Below are 15,787 nucleotides of genomic sequence, written 5' to 3'. Positions count from 1 at the left end.
TGGAAGGGAATGATCAGAGATTTTGGTTGAGTGCTTCTCTACTCCACCATCTTGACTCCCCCCAGAAGACCAGGATCTTCCGTTTTAAAGAATTTTGTTACAGTGTAATTTGTTGTTATGGAATTTGACTTATATACTTCATTATTATTATTCCCTAACACTTCATCTGGGGATGAACTTCATCTATCAGTGTGAGATCCTCTAAGAAAGGCTAGCAACTTTTTTGTGAATGTTATTAGTGGTATTAAGCAATGCCCTTAGGTGTCAGTGCTACAACTTGGATAATAAAGAAAGGAGGATGGAGAAAAAAAAGTTAAAAAGTACGTGAGTAAGTGGAAGATACAAACAAAAGAAAAAGATTGCCTACCTATGTGTTATTACAGCTTGAAATAAATTTTAAGAACACAGTGAAGTCCTGAGTAATAGTAAAGGGACTTCAAAAAATCCAAGTTAATATTATCACACTGAAGTCTAATACTATGACTTCAGCAGCAGCAACAGAATAATTCTTTTGTTTTTTGTTTTAGATTACAACTAATTTTAAGCCTTATTTTAATGTTCATCTAAGTTAACAAAGGCTGAGGTCCTACATATATTTTCACACTTAATAACATTTATCATATTCCTTCTTTCATGACTGCTACAGTGTGAAACGAAATTTTAAGAATTCCCCCAGACCGACGACCACTAGAAAAGGCACAGAAAAATCAAAAGGATTTGCTTACTCAGTGTATCCAATCTCAGCAAAATGCAGTACATAAAATGCTGTCTGCAAACACACGTGTATTTTGGCTCAATTTACATTTATTTACATCCAAAACCTCCCATGAAAAAGGTCAGTTAGTTAACCTTTTAATCTGGAAATGACACCTTGATATAAGTAGTTCATTTGGGGGGGTGTGCATGCGAATGCACGCATGCACACCAAGACTTCTGAAATACCCAATATAATCATATTTTTTCCTAGATCTGTGATTTCAATGTGGAACTCACAGAGTAGCCATGGTTCTGAAACTTAAGAGTTTTACAGAGATGGGGTACTAAGACATCAAGTGACTATCTCTAGGTCACAAAGCCAGTTAAGTGTCAAAGGTGGAACTCCTATCCACTATATCATGCCATATCTCAACTTGTAAGTGGAGGTCTATATACTCTATCCTGATGACAGTAAGTGGTCTGGTAACTACAAGATCCCCAACTGCTTCTGGCATAATAGGGATCCATGAAATGGCATTCAGAATAGAAGGTGAGGTGAACTGATTTAGACTCACTGATGTGTCATCTGGAACCCTATGGCCATGTCAACAACAATTATTTCCATGGACACCATACATAAGCATCTCTTTAGCTTCCTTTGCCTTCAGGATGTTCATGTTCTAGATTGGGAAGAAATAACTGAGCTATAAGTGTGATGCTCTGAAACAGCATCATTTTAACAACTAGAGCAAGGAGATGTGATATACCTAAATCTCAAGGACTCAGCCTCCAGAGACACTTCTTCTACTCACACCTATTAGATAATAAATATTTAATCTTAATAAGATACCAAATGAAGCACTGTGACATGCTATATGTGACTCATTTGTCTTACATTAGGAGACAGGCCTAGCTTAGCTTTTTGCCTCAGGTATAGGCCACTTAGCCCTGGGGGTTCTTGTTTTTAACTGTGATGTTCCTGGAGATCAAACCATGTTGTTAGTGTACATTATACTTAACCAAGGAGTAGAATTATTTATTCAGCAAGTACTTAGGAGGCACAGGCCTATATGCCTAGCATTTTGATGCAGAGAATAAGTTAAAGATTGTGAAAGAACACACCACAATCTGCATTTTTCCACAACCTTGTCTTTGCTAGCTAATGCTGCACCCTTTATCTGGAACACCCTTACCTTGCCAAGTATGCTATCTAATTCCAAGTCTCAGATCAAGTGCTATGAAGCTCTGATCTCCACAGCGAAAAGTAATCATTCCCTCCTTTGATTTTCTATATTTCTTTGAATATTTCTTATTGTGCTATCACAGTCTATTTTGTGCTGTAATTATTTGTTTTCATTTCTCCTCTCAGACAATAATCTTTAATATAATAGAGATAGTTTAATGGCGGAGCCAAGATGGCGGAGTAAAAGCAGTGACTTGCTTGAGCTCTCTCCCAAACCCCTCCAAATACCTATAAAAAATGGCTCTAAACAAATTCTAAAGCAGCAGAACCCACAAAAAGACAGAGTGAAACAAATTTCCTGCCAAAAACAGCCTGGATGATTGATCAGAAAGATCGACATGCTTCAGCACATTAAGATTTCCCCAGAAAGGTATATCACGACAGGTGAGGAGAGGAACGCAGTTTGGTGTGGGCAAGCAGGCCACAGCAAATCTGGAGCAGGCCTCAGAGGACTGAATTGTGGGCAGCTGTGGTGGTTTCCAGACTTCTCAACCCATGAATGAACACCAAAGACAACTTAGAAGGTCAGTGGCAAAAGTCTGTTTCTGTGGTGGTAAGAGAGAAACACAGTGGGGCTCCAGCCCTATTTCCCGAGCTCGACCCCAGGGCAGCAGCTGCCTCCTGAGCTTCTGGCCCACAGACTGAGGGGGAATAGAGTGGCTCATCAGAGGGGGATTGCAGGGATCTCTCTGCTGGTGCAGAATTCTCTTGCTTTGCCTGTGCTTGGATCTGGGTCACAGTTCTGGGTGGTGGTCCTGGGGCGAGGAGGAGTGCTGGCATGGTGGAGCTTGTAGTGGCTATGGAGAGGAAATCCTCCTCACAGTTCCAAGACAGAAAAGAGTGCTCATAGACCAGAGCACAGGCCAGGAAAGGAGTTTTCAATTTTTCAATACCAAAAATTATCAATAATCAAAAATTATCAAGGAAAATTGCCCTGATATTTTAGAACCAGAGGGCAAAATAGAAATTCAAAGAATCCACCAATCACCTCCTGAAAGAGATCCCCAAAGGAAAACTCCTAGGAATACTGTAGTCAAATTCCAGAATTCCCAGGTCAAGGAGAAAATATTCCAAGCAGCCAGAAAGAAACATTTCAAGTATTGTGGAAACACAATCAGGATATCGCAAGATTTAGTAGCTTCTACATTAAGGATCCGGAGGGCATGGAGTATGATATTCCAGAGGGCAAAGGAGACAGGACTACAACCAAGAATCACCTACCCAGCAAAAATGAGTATAATCCTTCAGGGTAAAAAATGGTCATTCAATGAAAAAGGGGACTTTCAAGCATTCCTGAGGAAAAGACCAGAGCTGAACAGAAAATTTGACTTTCAAATACAAGACTCAAGTGAAATGTGGAAGTGGTAAACAGGAAAGAGAAATCATAAGAGACTTATTAAGGTTGATCTGTTTACATTCCTGCAGGGAAAGATGATATTTGTAACTCATGAGTCCTTTGTCATTATCAGGGTGGTGGGAGAGGAAAAATTATATGTATGTATAGATAGAGAAATAGATAGAGGACACAGGGTGAGTTGAAGATGAAGGGGTGATATCTGGAAAATAAAATTAAGGGGTGACAGAGAATTATACTGGGAAGGAGAAAGGGAGAAGTAGAATGGGGTAAATTATCTCACATGAAACAGACAAGAAAAGGCTTTTACAGTGGAGGGGAAATGGGGAAGGGAATGAGTGAATCTTATTCTCATAGGATTTGGCTCAAGGAGGGAATAACATACACAATGGGGTATGGAAATCTATCTTACTCTACAGGAAAATAAGGGAGGAAGGGGAAAAGAGAGCAGGGGGTTGATAGAGGGGAGGGCAGATTGGGGGAGGGGATAATCAAAAGCAAATACTTCTAAGGAGGGACAGGGTCAAAAGAGAGAACACAATAAATGGGGGGATAGGATAGGATGAAGTGAAATATACTTAGTTTTTCACAACATGACTAGTATAACCTGTACCGAGATGCTAGCCTTTTCAATGAGGGTGGGTGGGGAGGGAGGAAGGGAGAAAATCGGTAACCCAAAGTTTTAAAAAAACACGTTAAAAATTTTAAAAAAATTCATAAAAATAAAAAAATTTTAAAAAACGTTTGTTATCTTCCATAGCAGCTCATATAAAGTGGATGCTCCATAAACATTTAATTAATGACAGTGGAAATTAAGACATTCCACAAGGAAACCTTAATTCCATTATGAATTACAATGTAGTGAAGGAATTGGGTTTTATGGTTCCTACTAACCCAAACCTTTGAAAGGCAGTTTTAAAAACAGTGCAAACTAATACTACTGTGCTCTAAGAAATGATGAAAGAGACAGTTTAAGAGAAACCTTGGAAGAGTTGTATAACCTAATGCAGAATGAAATAGGCAGAATCAGGAGTACAACTTATAATATAACAACAATGTAAAAATGAAATAAATGACTTAAATCTGATTAATGAGTTTAATTAAATTAACTAATTAAATCTCAGAGAGATGATGGAATAAATATGGAGAATGAGATACATTTTGGAAATGGCTAATATAGGAATTCATTTTTTAACAAGGTATATTTATTATAAAGTTTTTTGTTTTTCTTTTTTTTATGGAGGAGACATGAAGGGAGAAAAATACATGATAAATGAAAAAAATTAATTTTCAAATGGTTCAAATTCATATACTGGGGGGAAATAAATATACTGGTAAATTCTTACTCTTTTTTTGCAGGGGAGGTGAGGCAATGGGGGCTAAGTGACTTGCCCAGGGTCACACAGCTAGTAAGTGTCAAGTGTCTGATGTCGCATTTGAACTCAGGTCCTCCTGATACCAGGACCAGGGCTCTATTCACTGCACCACGCAGCTGCCCCTTAAATTTGGACTCATAACAAACTGCAATACAGCTTCTTATACCATGAACTCTCTTTATAATAATAAGTCCTTTTGTTTGATTTAGAACATTTTACTACATAATCAAACACTATTTCTCCCAAGAGCACTATTTTTGTTACTAATTAGTCTTCCAACATGTAGTTCTTATCAATTAAGTTCAATTCTCTACTGTCATTCTCCGATAATATTTCTAAGGACAATATTGATGTGGTAGCATTCATTCATTCAATGAATATTAATTGATCACTTACTATGTACAAGGAACTATGCCTAAGGAGGATAGCACTAGATTTGACATCAGAAAAAAACTGGATATGGATCTACCTTTCTCACAAGTTGTACAAGTAAGTCACTTCACCTCTGTGAACTTCAGTTTCCTCATCTATTCAATGGAAGTAATACAATGAATGTAGTATCAACCTCACAAGACTGTGGTGACACAGATCAAATATACGTAAAGTGCTATGTAAATGTCAGATATCATTATGACAATGATAATCAAGACGTTATCCTTTAATACAGGAGTACACAGAACAATTAAGTAGGTGGTGTGACTCCAAGAATCAATTTCTGTTCATTAATAGAAATTATTACTAAGTCATACTTTTTTTTTTTGGTAAATCATAGGATAAGTGTATCAACATCTCTTGATGTCTGGCCATTTTCTCTGGCTGTCCCCCAGGTCCGGGATGCTCTCCCTCCTCATTGTTACCTCCTGACTTCCCTGGCTTCCTTCAAGTCCCAACTAAAATTCTACCTTCTACAGGAAGTTTTTCTTGATCCCTCTTATCTTGTGCCTTCACTCTTCTGATTATTTCCATTTTGTCTTGTATACAGTTTGTGTGTATATAGTTGTTTACATAGTCTCCCCTATCCAATTATAAGTTTCTTGAGGGCAGATGCTGTTTCTTATCCCTTTCTTTGTATCCCCAGCGCTTACCATAGAGTCTGGCAAATACTAAGAGCTTAATAAATGCTTACTGATTACTGAATCAACAGGCATTTATTATGCATGAACTATGTCAGGTACTGGTGATATGAAAACAAAAATGAAACAGTCCCTCCTTATCCTCAAGGAGTTGACATTCTATCAGACAAGAAAATATTTACAAATATAAGTTCATACAGAATACAAACAAAATAAATGAGGTAATACTAAAAGGGAAAACACGAGCAGCTGGGGAACTCAATTTCATGCACACTCAAACACTGCACCTGTGAAGTGGACCGTGTGAGCAATGTTGTTGGGGTAGCAACATGATTAAGCAACCGATTGGAAATCTGGGGTAAGGGAGAGTAAGGAGCTGAGAATAACAACAAAGTAAAAACTACCAGCTAGGATAAACATAGTCTATACAGTATCAAAGCACAAGAAGACAACTATACAATTTTATTCTCCATGAGAGTTTTAGTATACAAAGTGCTTACTTTCTGTTTTCCTGCTGTTAACCAGTTTATGTTCAAGTTCTTCCAACACGATAAAATCAATTCGGAAGTCATTTTTTTTGTTGTAGAGATGACCATTTTTATCTTTTTCTATATTAGCAACTCTTAAGGGAAAGAAACACATTGTGAGAAGTTTAACTTGAAAACATTTTTAATTAGTTCAAGTATGAAGATACACCAGTTATCACCCTTATAGTTATCTGTCTTGATTCCATCCAGTACTTATTAAACAATATTGTTGAATTTAACAAAAAGTTTATACATATATATATATGTGTATATATATATATATGGAATTTAAATTATAAGAAAATTTAAATTCAGTAAAATGTCCATTTATCAAGTTATAATTCCTCACATTTACCTTTCTATGACAGACAACGGAAGTGAGGCACAAACTCAAATAACTTGTTCAATCTCTCATTCCTGACCTCTTTCATCTTCACTGCCTCCCACATTGGCTTAAAGTGAGGTATTCTGTAAGGGTTATTTTGTTTTGTTTTTTTTTAAACACACCCATGAATCATTTAATTGGGAGTTTTTTTATATGATGACACTTCTGTTTTCAACATAATGATTTATTTTATAAATAGCTAACTCGATTAGGGACTAGTAGAACATCAGCAAGGTATTTTAAAAAAAGAATAATTTTTTCTAATATTCCTATAGTGGGTTAAGAAATCCTAATTAACACAATAAATCATTAAACAAAACATTTGATTACAAAGTGTCATTTACTAATTTGACAATAATTTACTATGTGATAGCCATTAAAACAGCCAAAACCCAACAATCTAACTATAATTAGGTGAGTATATTTTGATGATTAAGAAAAAGAAAATTATTTATTTCCAAATTCTCACTCCACGAAAAGAATATATTTAAGATAAAAATATTATATAAAAGCGGTAAAATTTTATTTTACCAAGGGATTTTCTATAGCAGCATTTTTCACAAACTAGGAAATACTTTTTTTCCTAAACAAGTTCTATCTATAGAATTGCAATACACATACACACACACGTAATGCAATTTTAAATAAACATGTTTAACAAATAAATGAGTTATTTGAAGAAAAAGCCCCTATCAAAATTCAAAAAGGTTTTATTACAAAAGTCTTTGGAAACTAGTGCTCTATCTTCTAACTCTTTTTTTAAAGTATCTCCTCACTGCTCTGTATATAGCACCAATCAGTCAATGACTGTCAGTGACTACTTATTAGAAAGACTACATAAGCATTAACAAACAAATCATTATTGATTATAGAGTTAGAACACACATATTACAGCTCCAGAACCAAAGACACATTAGAGGCCATCTAGTCCAAACTCCTTTTTTCATACATAAGGAAACCAATGCCCAGAGGACTTGCCCAAAGTCACAAAGGTAATAAGCATCAGAGATAGGATTTGAATTCAGCTCCTCTGACTCCAAAGTATACTTCCTTTTCCCCAGGATCATGCTGCCTCTCACTTATATTATGTGAAGTAGGCTATTTTAAAATTGTCATCTTTTCTACCTTTGACCCATACACTCTTGCATATTTCCCTTAAAAAAAAAACCACAGGGATTACAGGAATATGAGTAAAAGAAAAATCTTAAGGAAAATAAAATGTTCCATTTAAAAACAAAAAATGCACTGTTATGATTCATTAACTTTATGTGTATATTTTTGTGAACTAACTCCCAAAAGAGCTCAATTGTCTTAGTTTGGAAGTAGCAAAGTTAATTTCTAATCATTTTCTTAAACTTACTGATTTTTCAATTTTTCTGCTGTACGTATGAATTCAGTTTTCTTGGCCTGATCAGCTTTCTGCTTCCAGTTATGTAACTGAAAAGGTCGAACTCCATCTTGAGTACCTGAATAGCTGTCATTCTTCAAAGAATACACACAAAAAATTATTGTACACTTCTAAAAATGTAAATTCATCTAAAGCTTAATTATGACTTCCAAGAATTATTTTAAGATAAACTAAGAGTTCAACAAGCCTATGGATAACAACGATATAAGGGTAACAATTTCCTATTTGACAAAAACTTCAGAGAAAACTAGAAAGCTGTCTGAGAGAAATTAGGTTTAGACCAACATCTCCACAGTATACAACAATAAGCTCTAAACAGATTCACAACCTAATATAAAAGGCCACATGCCACATCATAAACAAATTAGAAAAGAAGGAATGGCAATACCTTTTACAACTATAATGAATTCCTAACTAAACAATGGATAGAAATGATCATGATAGGTAAAATGTACAATTTTTATTACATAAAATTGAAAGCTTTTCTAAATTCACTTTAGTTAAAAGGGAAAATATTTGCAGCAAATCTTTCAAATACATATTGTTATCAAAATATGTTAGGAATTGATATAAATATATAACAAGAGCCATTCCTCAATTGGTAAATAGTCAGGATAGGAACAGGCAGTTTCCTCTTCTTTTTTGAAATGCTTGAATTTTGGATGCCAAATTCTTTCCCTCCCCCATCCTTCCCCAACTCATAGAGAAGTTAAGCAACATGATATCAATTATACACACAAAATTTTACAAAACATATTTGCATATTAGTCATGTTACCAAAAGCAAGAGAGATAAAGTTAAAAAATTATACTTCAATTTGCACTTTTAGCCTTTTTTATCATTAGTCTTTTGGAATAGTCTTAGATCATTGTACTGATCAGAACAACTAAGTCTTTCATAGCTGACCATTGTACAAAATTGCTGTTAATGTGTACAATGTTATCCTGGTTCTATTCACTTCATTCTGCATCAGTTCATGTAAATTTTCCCAGGTTTTTCTGAATTCCTCTAGTTCCTCATTTCTTACAGCACAGCAGGATTCCATCTCAATCACTTACTATAACTTTTCAGCCATTCCCCAATGATGGGCATCCCCTCAATTTCCAATTTTTTTGCCATCACAAAAAAGAGCTGCTAAATATTTTTCATTATTTTTGTGCAAATAGGTCCTTTTTCCCTTTCCTTTGATCTCTTTGAGACACAAGTCCTAGTAGTGGTATACTATCTAGTAGCAGTCAAAGGGTATGCACAAATTTACAGCCCTTTGGGCATACTTCCAAATATTTCTCTAGAATGGCTGGACCCATTCACATTCCACCAACAGTGCATTAGTGTCTCTATTTTTCCACATCCCCTCCAGTATTTGTCATTTTCCTTATCATGTTAGCCAATCTGATAGGTGTGAAGTGGTGCTTCAGCACTGTTTTAATTTGCTCTTCTATTGTGATTTAGAGCATTTTTTCATATACCTATAGATAGCTTTGATTTCTTCTGAAATCAGAAGAAATGTCATTTATCAATCCCATATGAAAAAATGCTCCAAATCACTGAGAGAAATGCATACAAAAATAACTGTGAAATCACACTTCACATCCATCAGATCAGCAAAGATGACCAAAAAAATAAAATTTGCAACTGTTAGAGGGACCTGTGGATGGACAGGCACACTAATGCATTGTTGTAGGGCTACAAATTGGGACAATCATTCTGGAAAGCAATCTGGTGCTACATCCAAAGTCATTAAACGATCTATGTTTTTTTGACTCATTTTTGACCATCACCATTAGGCATTTTGCCCAAAGATGGAAAAAAATTAGGGAAATGACCTACCTGTATAAAAATTTTGTCATAGCTAAGAACTGGGATGTAGATTCATATCAACTGGGGAAAGGCTGAAAAAGTTGTGGCATATAGATGTAATGGAATACTACTTTGCCATAATAATCAAAAGGGGGAAGCCAAAGAAACCTGAGGAGATATGTACAGACTAACAATGATTTCATTTTTCTCCTGGCTGTGCTTCTCACATGCCAGATTTTAACAGCATGCAATCAGCTCCTGCCTCAACCTCCTTGAGGGCTGTCTAACCTGAACAATCTAACTATCCCCTGAGGTCTGATCACCCTTGTCTTCTATATCCTTCTGCCATGACACCCCCCTTCTCCCCATCCTCCTCGTGCTTGCATTTTGGAGAGAAGCCCAAGCCGAGTAATCTTCATTTCCCTCCTAGCTGTGCTAGTGACTCTACAGACTCTAATACCATGCCTCTCTAAGTACTTTAACCCCTTTTTCAGTTCCCTTTTGTGTATTTTCTTCCCCAGTTAAAACATAAGTTTCCTGAGGGAAGAAATTGTCTTTTTGTTTGTATTTGCATGGCACATATTAAGTGCTTAATAAATGCTTGCCGAATTGTCCTGCCTTGATGCAATGAAGCAAGTAGAGCCATGAGAACAATGACCAAAATAATGTACAGAAAAACAATTCTAAAAAGACTTTAAATTTTGAGAAATGCAGAGGACAATCTAATAATGATGAATCATGTTTCCCATTTTCTTACAGGTGGGTGTACTGAGAAATGCAAAATGAGACATAAATTTACATACAATTTATAGATTTGCTTTGTTTAAATATCCTTATACTACCCTTGGGCAGCTGGATGGAGAAGTGGATAGAGTGCCAGGCGTGGAGTCAGGAAGACCTGAGTTCAAATCCACCTTGTTTTTGCCTTAGTTTCTTCCTCTGTAAAATGAGCTGGAGTATCTTTGCCAAGAAAACCCCAAATGGGGTCACGAAAAGTTGGACATGACTGAACAACAACAACAACATATTCCCCTCATACCACAGGGGAAAGCTTCTACTGGGGGTAGGGAGAACTAAATAGCATAAATAAAATATTAAAAATACACATAAGAAAGGAGGAACTTCAGAAGCGGACACAAGCAGAGCAGTTTTGTTACTTACAATCCACTTAAAAAACTGTAGTAACAAGTTCAGTTTCGTATAATTGTTAGTATTTAATAGTATTTTAAGGTTTGCAAAACACTTTACAAATATCTTTTTTAGCTTTACAACAGCCCTGGGAGGTAGGTGCTATTATTATCCACATTTTACAGATAAGGAAACTGACCTGGGTAGAGGGTAAGTGACTTGCCCTTGAAATCTTACCATATTGAGTGCCTTCCTGATTCTAGGTTCACCCCTCTTATCCACTATACCAACTAACTGCCTCTCTATAATTGTCATTTCTGTTTTTGCTTTGGATATTGAAATATGGATGTTAAGCTCATTTAAAAAAAACTTAAAAGAAAATTCTAAGTGTAAATATTAATTTAACGTTTTTAAAAATTCTCATTTTTCCTTAAGGGGTTATAGGGGCTTTGAAATTAATCACTACATAATTTTATTAAAATATAACCTTACTCTACCACGCCTTCACTTAATGTTTTAAGTATTTTACTCCTTTTATAACTGCTTAACAGAGTTACTAAATGGCTTGGTCAAAAGCAAATCAGCAGCTGGGTCTGAAATGTCAATATTTCAATGGATGTGTGATATGTATCACTGATGTGGGTACTCCCTTTCTCAGACTACAGATTTAAGTCCATCCAAGTTGCCTCATCTTGTGAGTCCATATTCTTCCATAAATAGTCCACACAGGATTCATAATTTGCGGAGTTTTCCTTTTAGGTCTAATAATATTCCAGTGGTGTCAAATTAGAACTTATTTCCACTCAGGAATAAAGAAATGTTATCTAAAGTGTCAAGAACTAGGGTACTATCAGAAGACTACTCCATTTGGCATTATTTATGAACTCACAATTTTTTGAAAACAGGGAAGGATCTCAGAAGCTAAGAGCTGGCCGAAAATGGTGGAAAGCAACAAACTGTACTGGTATGCAGGAAAATAAAAGATCAGTCAAGAAAATGGTATTGAGACACATTTTTAAATGCAGAATTTTTAACAGTGCCTTTGCTTAAAAAGTTTACAGCTACAGTTTACAGAGTAATAGTAAAGGGTGTGGGTCAGACAGTTTCCCCCTTGGTCACCAACTAAGCACCATAGGCCCAGGACAATTTGATTACTGTGTAGAGCAATGTAGTGAACGTAGCTTCAAAGTGCGTAAGGAAGAAGCAATGCGGAGACTTAATTGTTTATATGTACCATAAGAGCCATAAATGACAGATAACAGATCTGAAGCTAGAAGAGATATCAGAAACAATTCAGTCCAACCCTATCACTTTACAGATGAGGAAAATGAGTTATGCACTTATAATTCTGGCAGCATTTGTATTCCATTAATTGCAGAGAACTGAACAGGGATTTTTGACTATTCAGGTGTAGTACAATTCACAAAATAAACCTTTCTGAAAAATATGTAAAGTTTTAATAATGTGTTAAATACATTAACAAATACCGTAAATAATACTTTTGTGACAGTTAGAATCATTCTTTATTTTACATCCAGATTTTAAGGTGTGTTTGTTTAAAGTAGATTCACCTATATTTGCAAGATGGCAAATATGCCCAAAAGTACAATCATTTGCATAATCGGGGCAAAGTTAAAAGAAATATCTATCTTTCTCAGAGGCTGACACAGGATATTAAACTTTTTTTTTTTTAATGGAAGGTGATGGAAGGAAAAAAAGCCTTGGATGAATTTATTAGATACGCTTACTAAGGATGAAACAGGAAATTAGGCGGTGAAGTGGATAGAGTGCAGGCCCTGGGGTGAAGAACACCTGAGTTCAAATTCGGCCTTACGCACTTACTAGCTGTGTGACACTGTGCAAGTCACTTAACCTTATTTGACTCAATTTCTTCATCTGTAAAATGAGCCGGAGAAGGAACTGTCAAACCACTCCAGTATCTTTGCCAAGAAAACCCCAAATGGGGTCAGAAAGAGTCGGACGCAACTGAAAAACGACGGAACAACAAGCAACAACTAAAGGATGAAAACATCGATGAAAACAACACTAATACTGAAAAGTGCTCAGTCACCAGACCAAGGGAGATCTCCCCCTGCAACCGTGGAGCCCACTTTCCTTCACCTTTACAGTGTACCAGGAGTAAATATGCATTAATCTATCGGTACAGTGCCTCTTGCAATTCTTCCTTGAGTGATCAGGCATCTCTACAAGAGGCGCTGGCAAATGTTTGGTCACATTTCTACCAAGACGCCTTTTTTAATATCCCACCTTCCCCAAATTCCAACCTGTGCTTTCGAAGCAATCTCCCTAAAAGCAGAAAAATAAAAAGCCTGCAAAAAGAATCCATCTACTCAAGGACAAAATGCACCCTCTGCCCCCATCCCCACGCCCCACCTGGTCAGGCAGGTGGGAAAAAACCCCGTGTCCGGAGCGCCCCTCCCGCCCCCACCCCACCCCCGGGGGCCCACCCTCGATCTAGCGGCCTAAAGGCCTCCCCCCCAACCCACGACCCCGCCATGGGCCCAGCGACGCTGAAAACCGGCAGACTGCTCAAGCAAAACAGCGGGATTTCACCTGCGATAGTCCCGCTGCTGGAAGTGCGGCGGCCAAGGTCCGAGATCCGGCTTCTGCAGTAGCCGCCACCACTACGGTAGTCAAGGCGGCCATCTTTCAACAATCTTTCTGGTGTGGATGGAGAATGAATCTGAGGCGGGGGGCGGGGCCGGAGGGGGGCGGGGCCGGCCAGCGCTACATTTCCAAATGCATCTTTCTACCTGGTCAGAGGAAGCTCTCCTGGTGTTCAGATTGGGCCTAGCTGATAGTGTTCAGGCTTACTGTTCATTTATCCCAACTGGATTTCACTGGGAGGTGGGGTGGAGTTCTTTGGCCACCTGTTACTCTGTTATTCCACTCCCTCTTTAAGATCTATAGTTTCTGTGCTTTGGGCAAAAAACATGAGCACCATAATTCAAGAAATAATACAAGAAAACTGCCCAGAACTTCTGAATGCAGAAAAAGAAATCCTAATAGAAAGAATGCATAGATTGCCTCCAGGAAAACAAAAATAAAGACTGTAAACTCCAACACACAGTGGTTAAACTTAATAATTTAATTTACGAAAAACAAATTCTGCAAGTGACTAGGAGAAAGAACTTCAAATACAAACAGAAGGAAATTCAAATTACATAAAACTATTCTGCACAGGCCAGAAAATATAGGAGGGAATGGAATAATGTATTCAAAGAATAATGGAGCTCAGGATATAGCCTACTCTGCAAATCTGAACTGAACTATAAATGAAATAAATACAGACTTTCAATGATAAAGAATTATTCAAAACATGCTTAGAAAGAAACCCAGACCTGATGAGATTATTTGCTTCTTGAATATGCCATAGAGTTGGAGGGGTATATTCTTTCTAAATGTGCACAAGAAGACAGAGTTGATGATGGAAGTCAGGTGGAGGCAAAGGTGGAAAAGCAGGCCTGGAGCATTGTGGATGGAAATTATGACACCCCCACCTACACATAAATTAATGGGGGGGGGGTTTTGTGGGACTACATTGCAAAATGGGAGGGTACATGGAAGTGGGGAGGGGAGAAGGAAGATAGAGGGAAGTGTGTGATGTGCCCAGGTCAAATCAAGAGCTAGGAATGAGGGAAAGGCAATCCCTGTGGTCTCTCAGGAAAAAAAGAGCCTACAGGGGAGAGTAGGTGAGAAGGTGGGGAGGAAGGATTGAAAAAAAAAAAGACTGAAAAAGAGAGAAGCTTTGTTCCGATGGTTGGAGGAGGTTTCACTCTTTTAGGTGGAAAGAGATATTCTGTGAAGGGAGATGGGGACTATATGCTCAGGATCATCTGTAGGATCTGGTGCTTGAGAAGACCACTCATCTTGTGTCAGGAGTGGGGAGTTAGAGCTCTTGGGAGCAACTGGTGCCTGAGGGAGTGGAAGGGCATGAACCCAGGGAGGAAAATTTTGAGGCAAATGGAAAAATAAGGCGCAGTAGATAGAGCACTGGCCTTAAAGTCAGGAGGACCTGAGTTCAAATTAGGCCTCAGACCAAACACTTGACACTTACTAGCTGTATGATTCTGGGCAAGTCACTTAACCCCAATTGCCTTTTTTTAAAAAAAAAAAAAGAGTAACCGCAAATGGAAAAGGAAGATAACCAGGAGGGCATAAGTCAGTGGTCGGCTACATAATCAGAAATATAGTGAGAGTGGAAGGGGGTAGGGAACCTGCCATGGGTCAGTGTCCTCTCTGACATTTGCAAGAATTGATATTTTCCTGGAAGTGAGGCACACTGGAAAAGAAATCATGGAGCAAATTCTACAAGATAGTAGAAGAAACTGCTTAGAAGGGAGAGCCTAGAATAGATACCTTGGGAGTTTTGATTCCATGAGAAATGCAGAGAACAGAAGAGGAATTAGATAAGCATAGGGGTCATGAACCAGAGAATGAGGATCTAGATTATACAGGAAGAGGGGATGGATAAAGAAGAGAGTGAGAGAAATGGTCTCTGGAAAGGGGTGCAAAAAATTAAATTTAATAAGCTATTGAACAATAGTAGTTGAAAGGGAGGAGAGGAAGTGGGAATTGATGACACTAACAGTGGGGGAAAAGAGGGGGAGAATTAAATAACCAGATAAAAGAAGGAAGGAAAAAGACTAATAAGCAAAACTTCAAAATTAGGAAAATGGGTAACAAAAGGGAGGAGAGACTGGAGCAAGGGGAAGAGAGTCAGTGAGAATAGGGCTACCTTATGAAACTCAGTGTCTCAGTGGATAGGTCTCTCAG

At 37.5% G+C, this 15,787-nt stretch overlaps 1 protein-coding gene across 2 annotated transcripts in view; it reads right to left on the bottom strand.

Moving 5' to 3' along the window:
- CCDC112 (coiled-coil domain containing 112) overlaps window positions 1–13,657 on the bottom strand; it is a 36,710-nt gene extending 23,053 nt beyond the window's left edge. For both annotated transcript variants that reach the window (XM_027869217.1, XM_027869218.1), the window contains exons 1-3: window positions 13,565–13,657; window positions 8,015–8,136; window positions 6,243–6,364 (exon numbers count right to left, since the gene is read on the bottom strand). In XM_027869217.1, coding sequence (XP_027725018.1) covers window positions 6,243–6,364; window positions 8,015–8,136; window positions 13,565–13,657 — 337 coding nt within the window. The remainder of the gene's footprint in view (window positions 1–6,242; window positions 6,365–8,014; window positions 8,137–13,564) is intronic.
- Between the last annotated feature and the right edge of the window lie 2,130 nt (window positions 13,658–15,787).

The sequence above is a fragment of the Vombatus ursinus genome, unplaced genomic scaffold (assembly GCF_900497805.2).
Source record: "Vombatus ursinus unplaced genomic scaffold, bare-nosed wombat genome assembly UNPS02014792.1, whole genome shotgun sequence".
NCBI lineage: Eukaryota > Metazoa > Chordata > Mammalia > Diprotodontia > Vombatidae > Vombatus > Vombatus ursinus.
Note: the sequence above shows the minus strand (reverse complement) of the source record. Positions and strands in the feature narration are given on the sequence as shown.